Source organism: Triplophysa rosa, linkage group LG23, assembly GCF_024868665.1.
Source record: "Triplophysa rosa linkage group LG23, Trosa_1v2, whole genome shotgun sequence".
NCBI lineage: Eukaryota > Metazoa > Chordata > Actinopteri > Cypriniformes > Nemacheilidae > Triplophysa > Triplophysa rosa.
This window is the reverse complement of record NC_079912.1, coordinates 15,893,338-15,906,335: the sequence shown is the minus strand read 5'-3', so window position 1 is coordinate 15,906,335 and position 12,998 is coordinate 15,893,338. Positions and strand designations below refer to the sequence as shown.

Here is a 12,998-nt window from a genome sequence, read left to right as displayed (position 1 = left end):
TACAAAAGTTTTATTTTAAAAATACCCTTTCTCATTCTTTGAACAAGCACTATTGTTTATATATATAATAAAAACGTATATCTTGTCTTAAAACTGCTTTACCGTATCTTGTTTTCGAAATCTGTCTGCTTAGTGTGCACAATTCATATCTTGCAGAAACAACAACAGAAAGTTAGCCAAAAGGAACAGTCTCCTGCAAACTCGGCTAACAAAGCGTGAAAGAATTTTTAGGCTTTAAACGTGCTGTTTAGCAACAAAACACACTCTTGGAGGCTTGAAGTCTATAATGTATCGTCAGCTTGAACATAACAGACTTTCTCCGGAATGCTCGAAATGCTGCAAACAATTTCTCTTTCATTTCGACCATAAAGTATTGAAGTGACCCCTCTCCTCTTTTTACGGCTTTCTCATTTGCTTGTATTTTTCAGCCGTAGTCACCAAAACACATCATCGTACTTCAAATATTTAAACAACAAGGAAGAGTTTGAAACTGTCATGAGATCTTGAAATATAAAAGAATAAATGTCAAAATGCCGGACTCTATCCACTGAGAGTCTGATCCCTTGAAAACCTTTTTAAATGCTAAGCAGAGAAGGCCTGTCACAAAGGAACGGTGAAATGGCAAACTCAAAGTCTTTGCCTTAAGAAAAATATCAAATTGGCATTCATTTGAAAGCCTGAATAGAGATGTCCAATAATCATTCTGGGAATTCAATGGTGATATAACCATTGAGGATACATCAATCACAGAATAAAGAGAGGTCTTATTTCAGCTATGCCTGTAGTTCATATTAAAGACGATGCCCCAATGAGACACAACGGTACGCATCAACAAATCCAAATTCTTTAGCTTCTAGCGTCCTATTAGTAAGCAACCAGAGGGACCAATGATACGCATGCTGAAGCCTCTCCAAAGCAAACATGTTGTTCTCACCTCGTTCAGACACGCTATACACCTGCTAATGAGATGTGATGCACGATAAACGATACGAGGAAATAATTCACTTACCAACGCGTTATGCACGAGTTAGCATACATTTATTTTAGGCAGTGCATGTTTGGAATATTACATCTCCCTTTCTGGAACGCCAAAGATTTTGAAATCTTCAGATGTTATCAGCAAATGGAAACAAACATCATTTGAAAACATTACGGGGAGACACGGCAACAGCAGAAAAGCAGCTGATGATGTGGAATGACATACAAAACAAACAATCCACACCTCAGTTTCATGGTTGGTTGGAATCCAGTTTTTAATAATGAAATGAGCCATAAAAAGCACATCAAAACAATTTCTCTTCTTAGTTACAAAAATGGGTCCGCCGAAAAGGCCTTATCATTGCATTCACAGACGTTTTGAACAAGAGGCCTAACAGATATGTATTTCTCCCATTAAGAAAAATCCCCACCCGAAATATATAAACTTAACTGTATAACCAAGGTATACACAGGGCACACCATCCTTGCATCGGTATGGTTTTCACGATAGACTGAGGTATACGACTGAACTACAACTGAAAAATAAAAACCTAAAACAAACAACAAACAAAAGAGAAAGAAAAACATTAAATTAAAGTGAATGAATGAATGGCATGATTACTCCAGTCAAGCACAGGGGGCAACATTAGTGAAACGTTGCTTGTGAAACGTTGTGCCAACGCATCTTCTTCTTGTGGTTAAGTGGAGTCCAGTGGGCCGAATCGCGTGTTTAACTTCCGGATGGTCAGTATATACAGTACAAAGGACTTGCATTACATTTAATAATAGGGAACTGTTTGACGGCTGTGTTTTATTTGTTTCATAATAAGTACACAGTATTCTTCCACAAAATATCATTCAATTCTTTATTTATTCAGTTCTATAACTTATAAAACGTTCGTGGGGAATTTTGAATTTGAGAGCCATTGTGATACACATGCAAGTTTTGAAAGCGGATTCAGAAATAACAATAATGTACAAAATAATAATTACAGTTTTATTAAAATACATCCTCTTTCTTATAGCACCTCTTTTTGTATTTTGAACGAGCACCATTGTTGTGTTTTTTTGTTTTGTTTTCATATATTTGCACTGCACCGAAAAAAGAGGTCCTTCCTTTCTCGCGCTTGTGGACCCCTCAGGTTCACGGTTTGCCTTGGCCCGACGTTGTCCTTCACCTTACGTTCCATAACAGGTTTCATGTCATGTGATCCTTGCCCTACAAGGGCAACAAGTATTTTCCTGGGTAATACAGTACATACATACATGGCAAGACGTGTTCGCTACCCCGTTTTTTCAAAACTTGCATGTGGCAGGAACGGGTCTCGATGGTTTGCCGATGTCGAGACGAAAAGTCTCAACTCGCCTGCTAACCCGTCCTACCCTGTCAAGTTATCTGTATTTATTGTCTTTGTCTGTTTTTTTTAGCCAAGGAAGCACACCGGACCGACTTCAAATCCAAACTTCTGGTTGGGATCACCAAAGTCAGTGAACATCATGTCGACAATCGGAACCTGATCGATTTTGGGAGTGTTAATCTCCAGAACAGTCTTTCCGTAGCCTTTCCTCATCTGTAGGATAAGAACACGACGATTAGAGTGGTGCGCTTCCATATTTCTATATTTGTTTGTGCAGATTCTAGGAGAACGAACTTACCGAACAGCTGTCCGACACGGCCTTGATGAAGGGATTGTTGTCGTAAGACATCTCCTCATCATTGGAACCGAGGAAGCGGAGCGCCTTGTCGTAGCTGTCCGTGGTGTCGTCGTACCAGGCTACGGACTGATGGCAGCTGTAGGTCAGGTTTTGCCTGGCAGAGGCGGTCAGTAGTTTGAGAAACGTCATTTGGACCATGTCTATTGAGTTGCCATCTGCGTCCACGTACGAAAGCTTGAGGGTAAAATAAAAGGGTTTTCAGGTGATTCTGAATTTAAAATGTTCCTTTTCATCTCAGGGTTAATAAATCATTATTATTAGTCACCCTTTATGTTTGTCACTGGGTTTTGCAAATATCTAACCAATAAAAAGTATTAAAAAGTGCTTGTCAACTTTGACAACACAGTATTTAATCATAAAGTACTTTCGCCATTTCCTGAAAAATAGTGAATTTTAACATCCGAGGTTTCAGAAAAACATACATAACACATACAAATATATATATATATATGTATTTCTGAAACCTCAGATGTTCAAATTCACTATTTTTCAGGAAAATATTTACAGTATATTAAATAATTCATAATGAGCAAATTGTATGATTACCCATATTAATTATTATTTATTAAAAATTAAGAGTTCACTTGCAAAAACAGATCATTCTGTTTTTAACTGTGCATTCACAATAAATATAATCAATCAAACTGCTGTTGGGTTGTTATAATTAAGTAATAATAACTTACAAAACAGCTAACTAACACAACAAAAAATATGATTCATGAACTCTTTAAATATTATTAAACTTAAAATGATAATTCAGCATCCTGTTTCCTCTCAATTCAAATTAACTTGGAATTCGAGGTGCATTTTCAATTCACTTCTAAACCTTAGTGAAAACAGGTCAAAATGATGTTGGAACCCTGAACAAAAGCAAAACTGTTTTGTTTCTGACAAAGTGGAAAACAGCTGGGATAAAAACCAGGTAAACAAAGGCGGCACATTTCTCAGAGATGCCGCGTCGCCTCTATGACTCTCCACCGCATCAAATATAAATGCGGCGCGTGTATGTGTGTGTTCTGTATGAATGATTGTGGGTGTGCTCAGATTCTTGATGGATCCAGGGCCGCGGCTGTAAAAAGCAGAGCTTTTATTGGTGTCCGTCTAACGGTCGGGTAAAGTAAAAAGAGGAAGGAGACCACTCTGATCCTTTTAACTTGGAGAAGGACAAGATGGTGTTTTTATATAAAGGAGAGGAGAAGAGAAGATGAAAGTGGGATGAGAGAGTGCACTTACTATTTTGCCGCGCTTAAATTCACTGAACCAAGAGCCAGGAACCTCTTTGGGCCATGAAGATATCCTCACCTGAAGAAAGCGTGAGAAACGACAAAAGCTCAGGCGTGTTTATGGATTTGTACAAACAGCATTTCAACAGCATGGTTATTTCAATTGAATTATCTTAAATTGCTAAGCATGCATACATTATGGTAATGTTTGTTTTACTGCACTTCATTTATGCTCAAGAAAATCATTTACAGTGTTATGGTACTACAGTACAGTAATGAGAAACTAATAATGAGAATCATCATCGACCATACTGAGAACTACAAACAAACTCACAATGAAAACATCTAGAAGCATTACAGCAATGAGAACTGGGAAATGTGAACACCAATAAATAAAAGTAGGACATTATTCTTGGGGTGAAATATGAATCGGATCTATTTTTCACTTCCAATAACCAACATGATTTTCCATTGGAAAAAGTGTTTCTATATGAGAGAGGTAAGATGCTTTAGTCCTGTCTGTTATTGGCTGGTTCTTCCTCAGAAGAGGGCTTTGAGAATGTCACTTACTCCGTTTGACTTTTTATCGGGGAAGATGCAGGTTTCGCCTCCCGCTGTGAAGTTGCAGTACACTTTGAAGGAGTCCCCTGAGCATCCCTGGTTGGGATCAATGTAGTATTCACCTGAGAAGAAAAAACACACATACGCTCTCTGAGTCTAGAACATCTACAGATATGACGCTCAGAAAATCAGGCAGAGCTACTGTCATTATGATCTCATTCCAGGATATTCCCTCGGCTCCACGTTCTCTCGCGTTTGATCTTTTTCAGAAGCTAAAAAAGACGGCGGATTGGGTGCCTCGTGTAAACAGAATAGCGGGTTAATGTGAGCGTAGTAAAAGCAGCTCTGAAAGGTCAGTCTAAGAGCTGGCATTTTGTAAGGCATGATTTGCAAGATTTATCGGCTGATGTGGGAGTCCACGGAATGCTAAACATCTCTCCAATCAGCTATTATTCAAATCCTACAGCTCTGAATTTTAGAAACCAGCAAACTATGTTCTTCAGATTTGTCTTTTCCGCGCCTTTTCCGATCGCTTACCATCTGGGAACTCCGGATGAGCGAGCTGGAGGTCTTTGCAGCTTCTCGCGGGGTTGCCCTGCGTGCCCATGGGGTACTTCATGCGTTCGATGTCCTGTTTGAGGTTATTCAAGGAGCTGAAGATGTCCTCCATGCCCTCTCCGTAGTCCAGGATGGTGCCCGCCTCATCGGCCTGCATGTCGACGGAACGACGGGACTTCTTGGGCATATGGAAGGGCAGAGGCTGGATGATCTCACCGGGTGGACCCTAAAGAAACAGAGAATGAATGTACGGTCCAAGAACGTCACGCTTTATGATGAAGTTCACGAAGACCTTGAAACAGATACTTACAGGAGGACCAGGAGGTCCAATAGTGCCGGTATCTCCCTTCTGACCAGAGGTACCCTGCGGGAAGACGATTTCAAACCATGAGCTACTTTAATAACGCCAGTATGACATGTACGTCAAATGGATCAGAAATAAAAGTCGAACTTACAGTTGAACCCTTGGATCCCTTTGGCCCTTGTGGACCCTAAAAAATGAAATTTTGTATGAAATTCATCCTTCATTGGAAAAACGTAACTTGAATGCAACAACCAGTAGAACTTGTGTACAAATATGTTTTTTTGATGAATTTAATCAATTATTTATTCATCATGTCATAGAAAGTCCAAATCTGCTTTCTAGATGCAAATTCAAATGAATTTCAAGTGTGAAAATGGGTAGTATTAGACAAATTTATATTATGTATTTGATTATCAAGCTTATAATTAGTATATATACTTTTATTTAGTTGTTTTTAATTGTTGTATACAAATACTAATATAAGAAGATCAAGGCTTCCGGAACGGGACAGGCCAAAATGACCATTTTATTGGTTCAAAAATTTCTGTTCATAAGGTGGCAAAATATAACAAAATATGTCATGACAGAAGGAAACAGAAGAAAGACTCACAGGCAATCCAGGAGGACCAGGTGGACCAAGGGGACCAGAAGCTCCACCAATACCCTACAATTCATAGAGCAGATGGTGATTAGATGGTGCATTATTCGATACATTCGTATTCATAAATGACCCACAAGACGTCTAGATATCAAGTCAGATGACAAACTAATGTTGGTCTTCTGCATCTCCAACAGCGTGAATAAGTGACAAAATGAGTTTTGCTTTTTCACTCCAGGAACAGTATGCCAAACAAACGACACTGCGTTGCTCACATATTGATTGTATAATCCTCTGGTGTGTATTACACACTGATCATCCCAATTCATTAGGAGTCAAGGACTTTTAAAGTTGTTCTGTGGGGAGAAATTCAAGCTCTGTTACGGAACGCAGCAACAGACCGCACATCTGTCTAATGGGAAATGTTAGTGAGATGTAATGAGCTTATCTATTTTCTAACTCACGGAAGGGGAAAATACAATTTCATCAAGCTTAATAGGAATAGGTTTTTCAATATATTGCATTATAAAGAAGCGAGAGGTCGATGGAGGGGCAGAGCTATTTGTAACCTTCTATTTGCTCGGTTTTATTTAAAGACTTTAATGTTTTTCGTCTGTAAGCAATATATTTGCATTCAGTATTCAGTTTAGATTGAGGGACTAAAATAATGATACAGCGTTAAATTGACTGAATAATGTAAGGTTGAAGTTTCATGCCTATAGGAACAAATATGTAATATTCCATACTGTATATTATACAAATATCTTATTTTCTCCTCCATTTATTCTAATTGCGTTCTAATAGAAACAATTGAGATTGTTTTCAGATTTTTCTGTTCGACGGGATTGTAAGGTGAGGCGAAATCTTTATGTTGGACCTGTTTAGATCGGATTGTGGGTATAGTATCTTATATAGTGTTTCAGCTAGAGTTAAAAAGCAAAAAAAACTCACAGCTTACAATGAAACAAACCGCTACTTTAAAACAATATAACCGTCTGGAGTAAGAGTTACAGCTGGCTTACTGATCTCCTCCGCCTGTTATGGCAGTTTCATCCATAACACGATTATAATGATGTACACAGATGCAATAAGCGCACACATCATTGTTTCAGGTGGTCGTTGCTTTAATGTGCAAGCAGCGTTTACGGTCAGAGCGGGACGTCCTTGTGCTTTCTGCTGAACGCTGGTGAAGGTTCGGCGCGCGTTTGGAAAGGTGGGAGGGACAAATAAATCATTAGCGACTTACAGAATCACCCTTGCTGCCACCCTGGCCCTGAGGACCGGGCAAACCTCGATCTCCCTTCTCTCCCTGCTCACCAGTGGGTCCGATGAGACCAATTAGACCGGGGTGACCCTGAAGAAAAACACAAACGATAACAGACATCACACATCAGCGGATCGGGCTTGATGATGGTTCATTTGCATACCATATGTACAGAGAACACAAATTGAGTTTATATGAGAGAAAGCCAGAGGCCAAAGACAACAATATAACAAGGTTAACACAAACAGGTATTACCATTCAGGCTACACCATTTTTATTAGTACATGTGGTCCCTGGGTATTGAACCCATGACGTTAGCATTGCAAGTGCCACAAGCTGAGCTAAAGGAACTGAAACTTATAAAACTGATATTGATTATGAAATAATAATTATAAACCAACAAAGATCAGGGGTGCGTTTCCCGAACAACGACATAACTCGCTGGTTTACCACCATAGTACGATGCATCGTTGGGGAAATTAACGATGTAGTTACGATTGTTTCCCGAAACTGTAGTAACTCTATCGGAGACCAATTGTTTGAACCAAGTTGGTTCAGCAATCTAGTTGATGACGCCACACAGGTGGTGGAGTAATGACGTATACTAATATATACGTTCAGATCGAATTAATAGGCTTGTTCGACTTGATGCGGCGCCGAAGATCCGACAGGCGGATGACATCAAAGTACCGCGAGAGCGATTCGAAAAACGATAAAAAGTTTGCTTTCGAATCGCTCTCGCGTTACTTTGATGTCATCCGCCTGTCGGATCTTGCGGCGCCGCATCAAGTCGAACAAGCCTATTGTCAAATTCTTGCTGTAAATAACATGCATTGCATTTAAGGACTACTTTTGTTATCCTATTTTTGTTATCTGTTGTTTTATTTCACGATATTTAATTCATTTATAAGCGTCCACCGACGTCATTCCACCCAGGGATTCCCCAGGGTCCTAGGGCACGCAGATCAGCGCGTTGCGCACTTTTAAAAAACAGCGCTTTATTTCCTTGACAAACTAAAAGATGTCAAATTAAATTTGTATATATTTCGAGTGATGGATATGGAATGCACTGCATGTTGCTTGCTTACTTTGATCAAAAGCTTGATGCATGTAAGTCTACATGTCAAAATAACAAGGAACGATGCTTCTAACCACAGCTCTAGCCCTGTAGTTCCAACCACGCAATTTTGCGATGCTTCTTGCGATTGATCGTTGGAACGATGGTTTTGGGAAACACTTAAATCGTTGATCTATGCTGGAACGGCGGAACTTGCGACCATAGTTTGCTAACAATGCTTTTGGGAAACGCACCCCAGAATTCGTAATATTTTTTAGTAATAATTCATATGAATATTGCTTGAATGGCTGAATAAATAAAAAACGACCAAATTAAATAAATAAATACTCTTTATAACTTTAAAAAGGATGCATACATTTCTAAAAAAGCTAAAGAATAAAAGTTCTGCAGACGCTGCTGAAACTCTTCCCCCTGGGTTTCTTCAGAACGACTTTCTGTGAACGGTCCCAGTCTTTAGCGTTGACCTTGAACCTTCCTGAAATGTAAGACAGCACATTCATAAAAATGACAGAAAAGGAATCAAGATGTCACTGACCTTTTCACCCTTAGTGCCAGGGTCTCCTTTCAGGCCAGGGAGACCAGGAGGTCCCTAAACAGCAAAAGACCAACGGTGAAATTCAATTGGCACTCACACACACAAAAAGAGAGAAATAAGGAACGAAAAGGGGACAGATCTCGTACCATCGGTCCAGGCGGGCCATCTTGTCCGGGAGCACCAGGAAGTCCTTGTTCACCCTGTGAAAATCCATCCAATTACAACAGTCATTATTGCAACCTGTTTTGCTTACGGTCTGCCATCGATTTACTGCGAGCGGGACAGTGATTAATGGCCCGGATACTACAAAAGTGTGTGTAAACAGACAAGAAAAAGATGCAGATTGTACAAGCAAGGAGAGGTGGGGATTCATTTGTCTGGTTATGTAGGTCTTGTATGGTGTGGGGTGTGTATTATATGTACTTAGGGTATACAGTACCCCTAAAAAGTATTTGAACACTTAAACAACATAAATGTCATCATGCCATTAAAGAGATTCTGTCATCATTTACTCACGCTCTTGTCATTTTAAACCCGTATGGCTTTCTTTCTATATTTTGAATAACCTTAACGGTAACCAAACAACAGCAGTACCCATTCACTTCTATAGTATGGATATGGATGCAAAACCAATGGAAGTCACAAACATTGGTTACAAACATTGTTTAAAATATCTTCATTTGTGCTCTACAGAAGAAAAACAGTCATACAGGTTTGAAATGACAAGAGGGTGAGTAACTGATGATAGCATTTTCCTTTTTAGGTGAACTATCCCTTTAAACAAAACACAAATGTTTTACATTTAATAATAATAATCAGCCAATCTGTGATGGGTGTGTTTTTTGTTCTAATCCAATATTATACATTTGAAAAGGAAGTTTAAAAATAGACTGTTTTGTGCAGTGGCAGTATTAACTAAAGTGCAGAATGAAATCAGGACCTACCACAGGGCCAGGGATTCCTCTGAGACCTTCAGGACCAGGCTTTCCGGCGGGACCCTGAGGGCCAACTGGACCCGTTTTGCCTGGCGGACCCTCAGATCCTGCCTCTCCCTAGAGAAAAATGCCCAAAAGAAAGAAAAAACACAGATGAGATCTATTTAATACCTGCAATCACAAATCCATATTATTGAAGAGCTCACTATGAACTCAAACATTTCTCAAACATCTTATACAATCTACAACAATTGTACACCTCTATACTTTATTGTATAAAACTTTCCTCTGGTATGTACAATGTGTGAAATAATAAAACGCTTGAATTTATTTACAGAATGTATGCAAATAAACTAAAACACACACTTCAATCCCAAACCCATATAGCTTCCATAATGACAGGGCTTTCACACGTGAGTCATTCAGTCAAAGATGTGCTTTCTCTCTTGGCTGTCTGGGCTTTAATTATGGCACTGGAAGCTGCAGTATATGCCCGGGCTGAATTGATTTGGAATGATGCGTTACCTTGGCGCCCTTCTCTCCTTGCCTGCCTTCGGCTCCGGCAGCCCCCGGGGGTCCCTGAGGACAGAGGAAAGGACAGTGTATTTGAGCATTTGTCTGTGCTGGGCTATAAAACAAATGGTAAAAAGGTCACAAAGAGACATCAGAGTAGCACTTGGGGGATTTTGCTTGATGGGTATTAATGGGAGAATGGATTCGCTGCTGGGTGTAGTCTGTCTTGTATGGTCGTACACACTTTCTGTGAGGATCGGGGGCTTGTGAGTGTTCCTCAATAGGGGGGATGAGTTGTTACACTTTTTACTACAGTTAATATTTCTCGGGGGTTTATTTTTGAAAGCCAATTTCTGTGTAGAAGACTAGACAACAAAAAGGGTTTTAAAATCATTGCTATGGCATGGAAAAAAAAAGAGTCGAACAAAAACATGTCGACCTTTTCTAAAAGAAACCGGAGGTTGCTGTAACATTACTGCATATAGGGCAAGTTGTCAAGTTTATACATGTATACTAATTTAAAACGTGAGACATGTCATGGCAATAAAAATGTGACAACTGACATTTGTGAAAAACAACCTCGCCAAAAAACACACGGTTGAACATTTCTGTCTAAATCTATATTCGTAATACACCCATGTGTGACAACTTGCCCCGAACTCCCCTACATGTAATTGCAATAGATCAAGTGCAACTAACCGGCTATTGTCAGTTAAAAATATTCAACGGGAAGAAACTAATTCATTTTTAAGATAGTTAACAGCCTAGGGACCGGCTGACAAGCGAAAGAATAAGAAAGAGAAAGGAAATAGGGGAACGATTTCCATATTCATTTCAAACTGCAGCCGGTAAAATGCTGAAAAAGCAAAACACCTCGTGTTTAATGCAAAACAAGCTCTAGCCGGAATTATTGATGCAGCTGAGTTAATACCGCGAGACTGGTCCGAGATCAGTTTTCCCCCGACTGTCTTTACCGTCTAGGATTAAAACACCATTGGTGGGCCACTGGTGTCTGCATGCTGATAGGATGTATAATTTTACCGGGGAGATTGCCACCAAGTATATTGGGAAAGCGAGTGTTGTTTTCTCTACGTTTTGCATGAATAATGTATTTGTATGCGGAAGGGAATGCCATAAAGCTTTATGGAGGGAGTTGCCCGAACCGCCTATTAAATTTCAAGCAGGACTGTTTGCCTTATAGAAAAATGACAAAACCCAAACAGGGACTGTTAAACTCTGGTGCACAGGCTAAAGGCCCCTGCTAGATTTAATCTCGATAAATGTTTAAAATCTCAAATCTTTATGACGTCTCAACGCTGGCGTTTCTGAATATAGAGACTTGTCTCCTTTTTTTGTACATGAACTGTTTTTTTTTTATAACTGCAAGAGTTACACAACAATTAAAACGACACACACAAGCCGGCATACAGCTGCAGGCGGCACAAAGTGCACGTACACACAATGACCCCGCTGCACGTAAACCCAGAGACAACCGTTAAAAGATGAGAAAATAACAGTGTGTAAAGTCAGAGGAAATAACAATATTTCGCCGTGCGGGCCTGAATGCACCTCAACACGGTATAAATTGGAAAAGTTTACTTTTCCCTGTTTGGTAAAAATGATGCGTTATTTTCCTGACTGGTGAAACAACGCTATTTTCCGTGAGGCGGCGAGGTGTCACACGGCAGAACAAATTTCTTTTGATGTGGCGGTGCGAAAGGAGCTTGGGTTCCCATCACAAATGTGACAGTTATATTTCCTCTTCCTCTGTAAAATCCTTTACGCCGCTGTCCCCTCATCGCTGTCAATCAAACAGCCGAGATCAATACAGTGTCTGGACAGATTTTCCTCTCTCATCCTGAGAGAGATGTAAGACCTCGGTGGAGGAAATTAGTCCGGGCTTCGATACCATTAAAGCGGTGTTTTTCGATTCAGGCAGATGATTTAGTATGCGCCATTCATCATCCTGTAAAGGACTTTGTTTTTTATTTTGCTGTTAAGCGGCACGACCCCGGGCCAGAAACAACCAATCATGCGTGTTGATTATCATTCATCTCAAAACAAAAAAGACGACCTAATTTCCACAGGTCATGATTTTCATAAAACGGCTCAGACAATCAACAGCAGTTGATTCGTACCGTTTTGAGATCAACATTGATCTGCTTATTCCTTTGAAAACAAAAATACGGATCCAAAAAGCCACAGGTGCTTCAAAACATGGCGAATGAACATGCATAAAATATATGATGAAGACTTTACTTACTCGCTTGCCTGGAGGTCCTGGTGGACCAGCTTCTCCAGATGGACCAGGGGGTCCCTAAAACACAGAAAATAAAACAAATATGAACAACTTAAATTAGCAGACGCAGAATTTCGCTAAACCAGCAGATGGGAAATAAAAGACTTTGGCCCGGTTTCACAGACAAGGCTTAAGGCTAGTCTCAGACTAAAAGGAATGTGTGACCTGTCTTAATTGAATATAACTTGCCCAGAAATATCTTAAAAATATATCAGTGCCATTGTTTTGTCTCAAGATGCAGAACAGTAATGTATTCTTCTAAGGCATTTTTATAAAAGCGACATAAATATCTTAATTCAACTAAGGCAAAGTCCTGGCTTAAGCTAAGCTGCGTCTGTGAAACCGGCCCTTTAATTTATAAATAATCTTTTTCATAACTAAACTTTCTTTGCCTCGACTGTCGTAGCCAATTTTGGGATAATTAATTGAACGCAAT

At 39.7% G+C, this 12,998-nt stretch overlaps 1 protein-coding gene across 4 annotated transcripts in view; it reads right to left on the bottom strand.

Annotated features, from left to right (window-relative positions):
• Positions 1–1,236: 1,236 nt before the first annotated feature.
• The window catches only part of col11a1a (collagen, type XI, alpha 1a), a 64,162-nt gene continuing 52,400 nt past the window's right edge, over positions 1,237–12,998 (bottom strand). For 3 of the 4 annotated variants that reach the window (XM_057323089.1, XM_057323091.1, XM_057323090.1), the window contains 14 exons: positions 12,527–12,580; positions 10,276–10,329; positions 9,760–9,867; positions 8,962–9,015; positions 8,816–8,869; positions 7,185–7,292; positions 5,951–6,004; positions 5,492–5,527; positions 5,347–5,400; positions 5,016–5,262; positions 4,488–4,600; positions 3,928–3,996; positions 2,635–2,868; positions 1,237–2,549 (listed from right to left, as the gene is read on the bottom strand). In XM_057323089.1, the coding sequence (XP_057179072.1) occupies positions 2,403–2,549; positions 2,635–2,868; positions 3,928–3,996; positions 4,488–4,600; positions 5,016–5,262; positions 5,347–5,400; positions 5,492–5,527; positions 5,951–6,004; positions 7,185–7,292; positions 8,816–8,869; positions 8,962–9,015; positions 9,760–9,867; positions 10,276–10,329; positions 12,527–12,580 (1,386 nt within the window). In that variant the 3' untranslated portion in view covers positions 1,237–2,402. Of the gene's footprint in view, positions 2,550–2,634; positions 2,869–3,927; positions 3,997–4,487; positions 4,601–5,015; positions 5,263–5,346; positions 5,401–5,491; positions 5,528–5,950; positions 6,005–7,183; positions 7,293–8,635; positions 8,870–8,961; positions 9,016–9,759; positions 9,868–10,275; positions 10,330–12,526; positions 12,581–12,998 lie in introns of those variants that run through there. The other variant, XR_008961860.1, reaches the window with a different exon arrangement.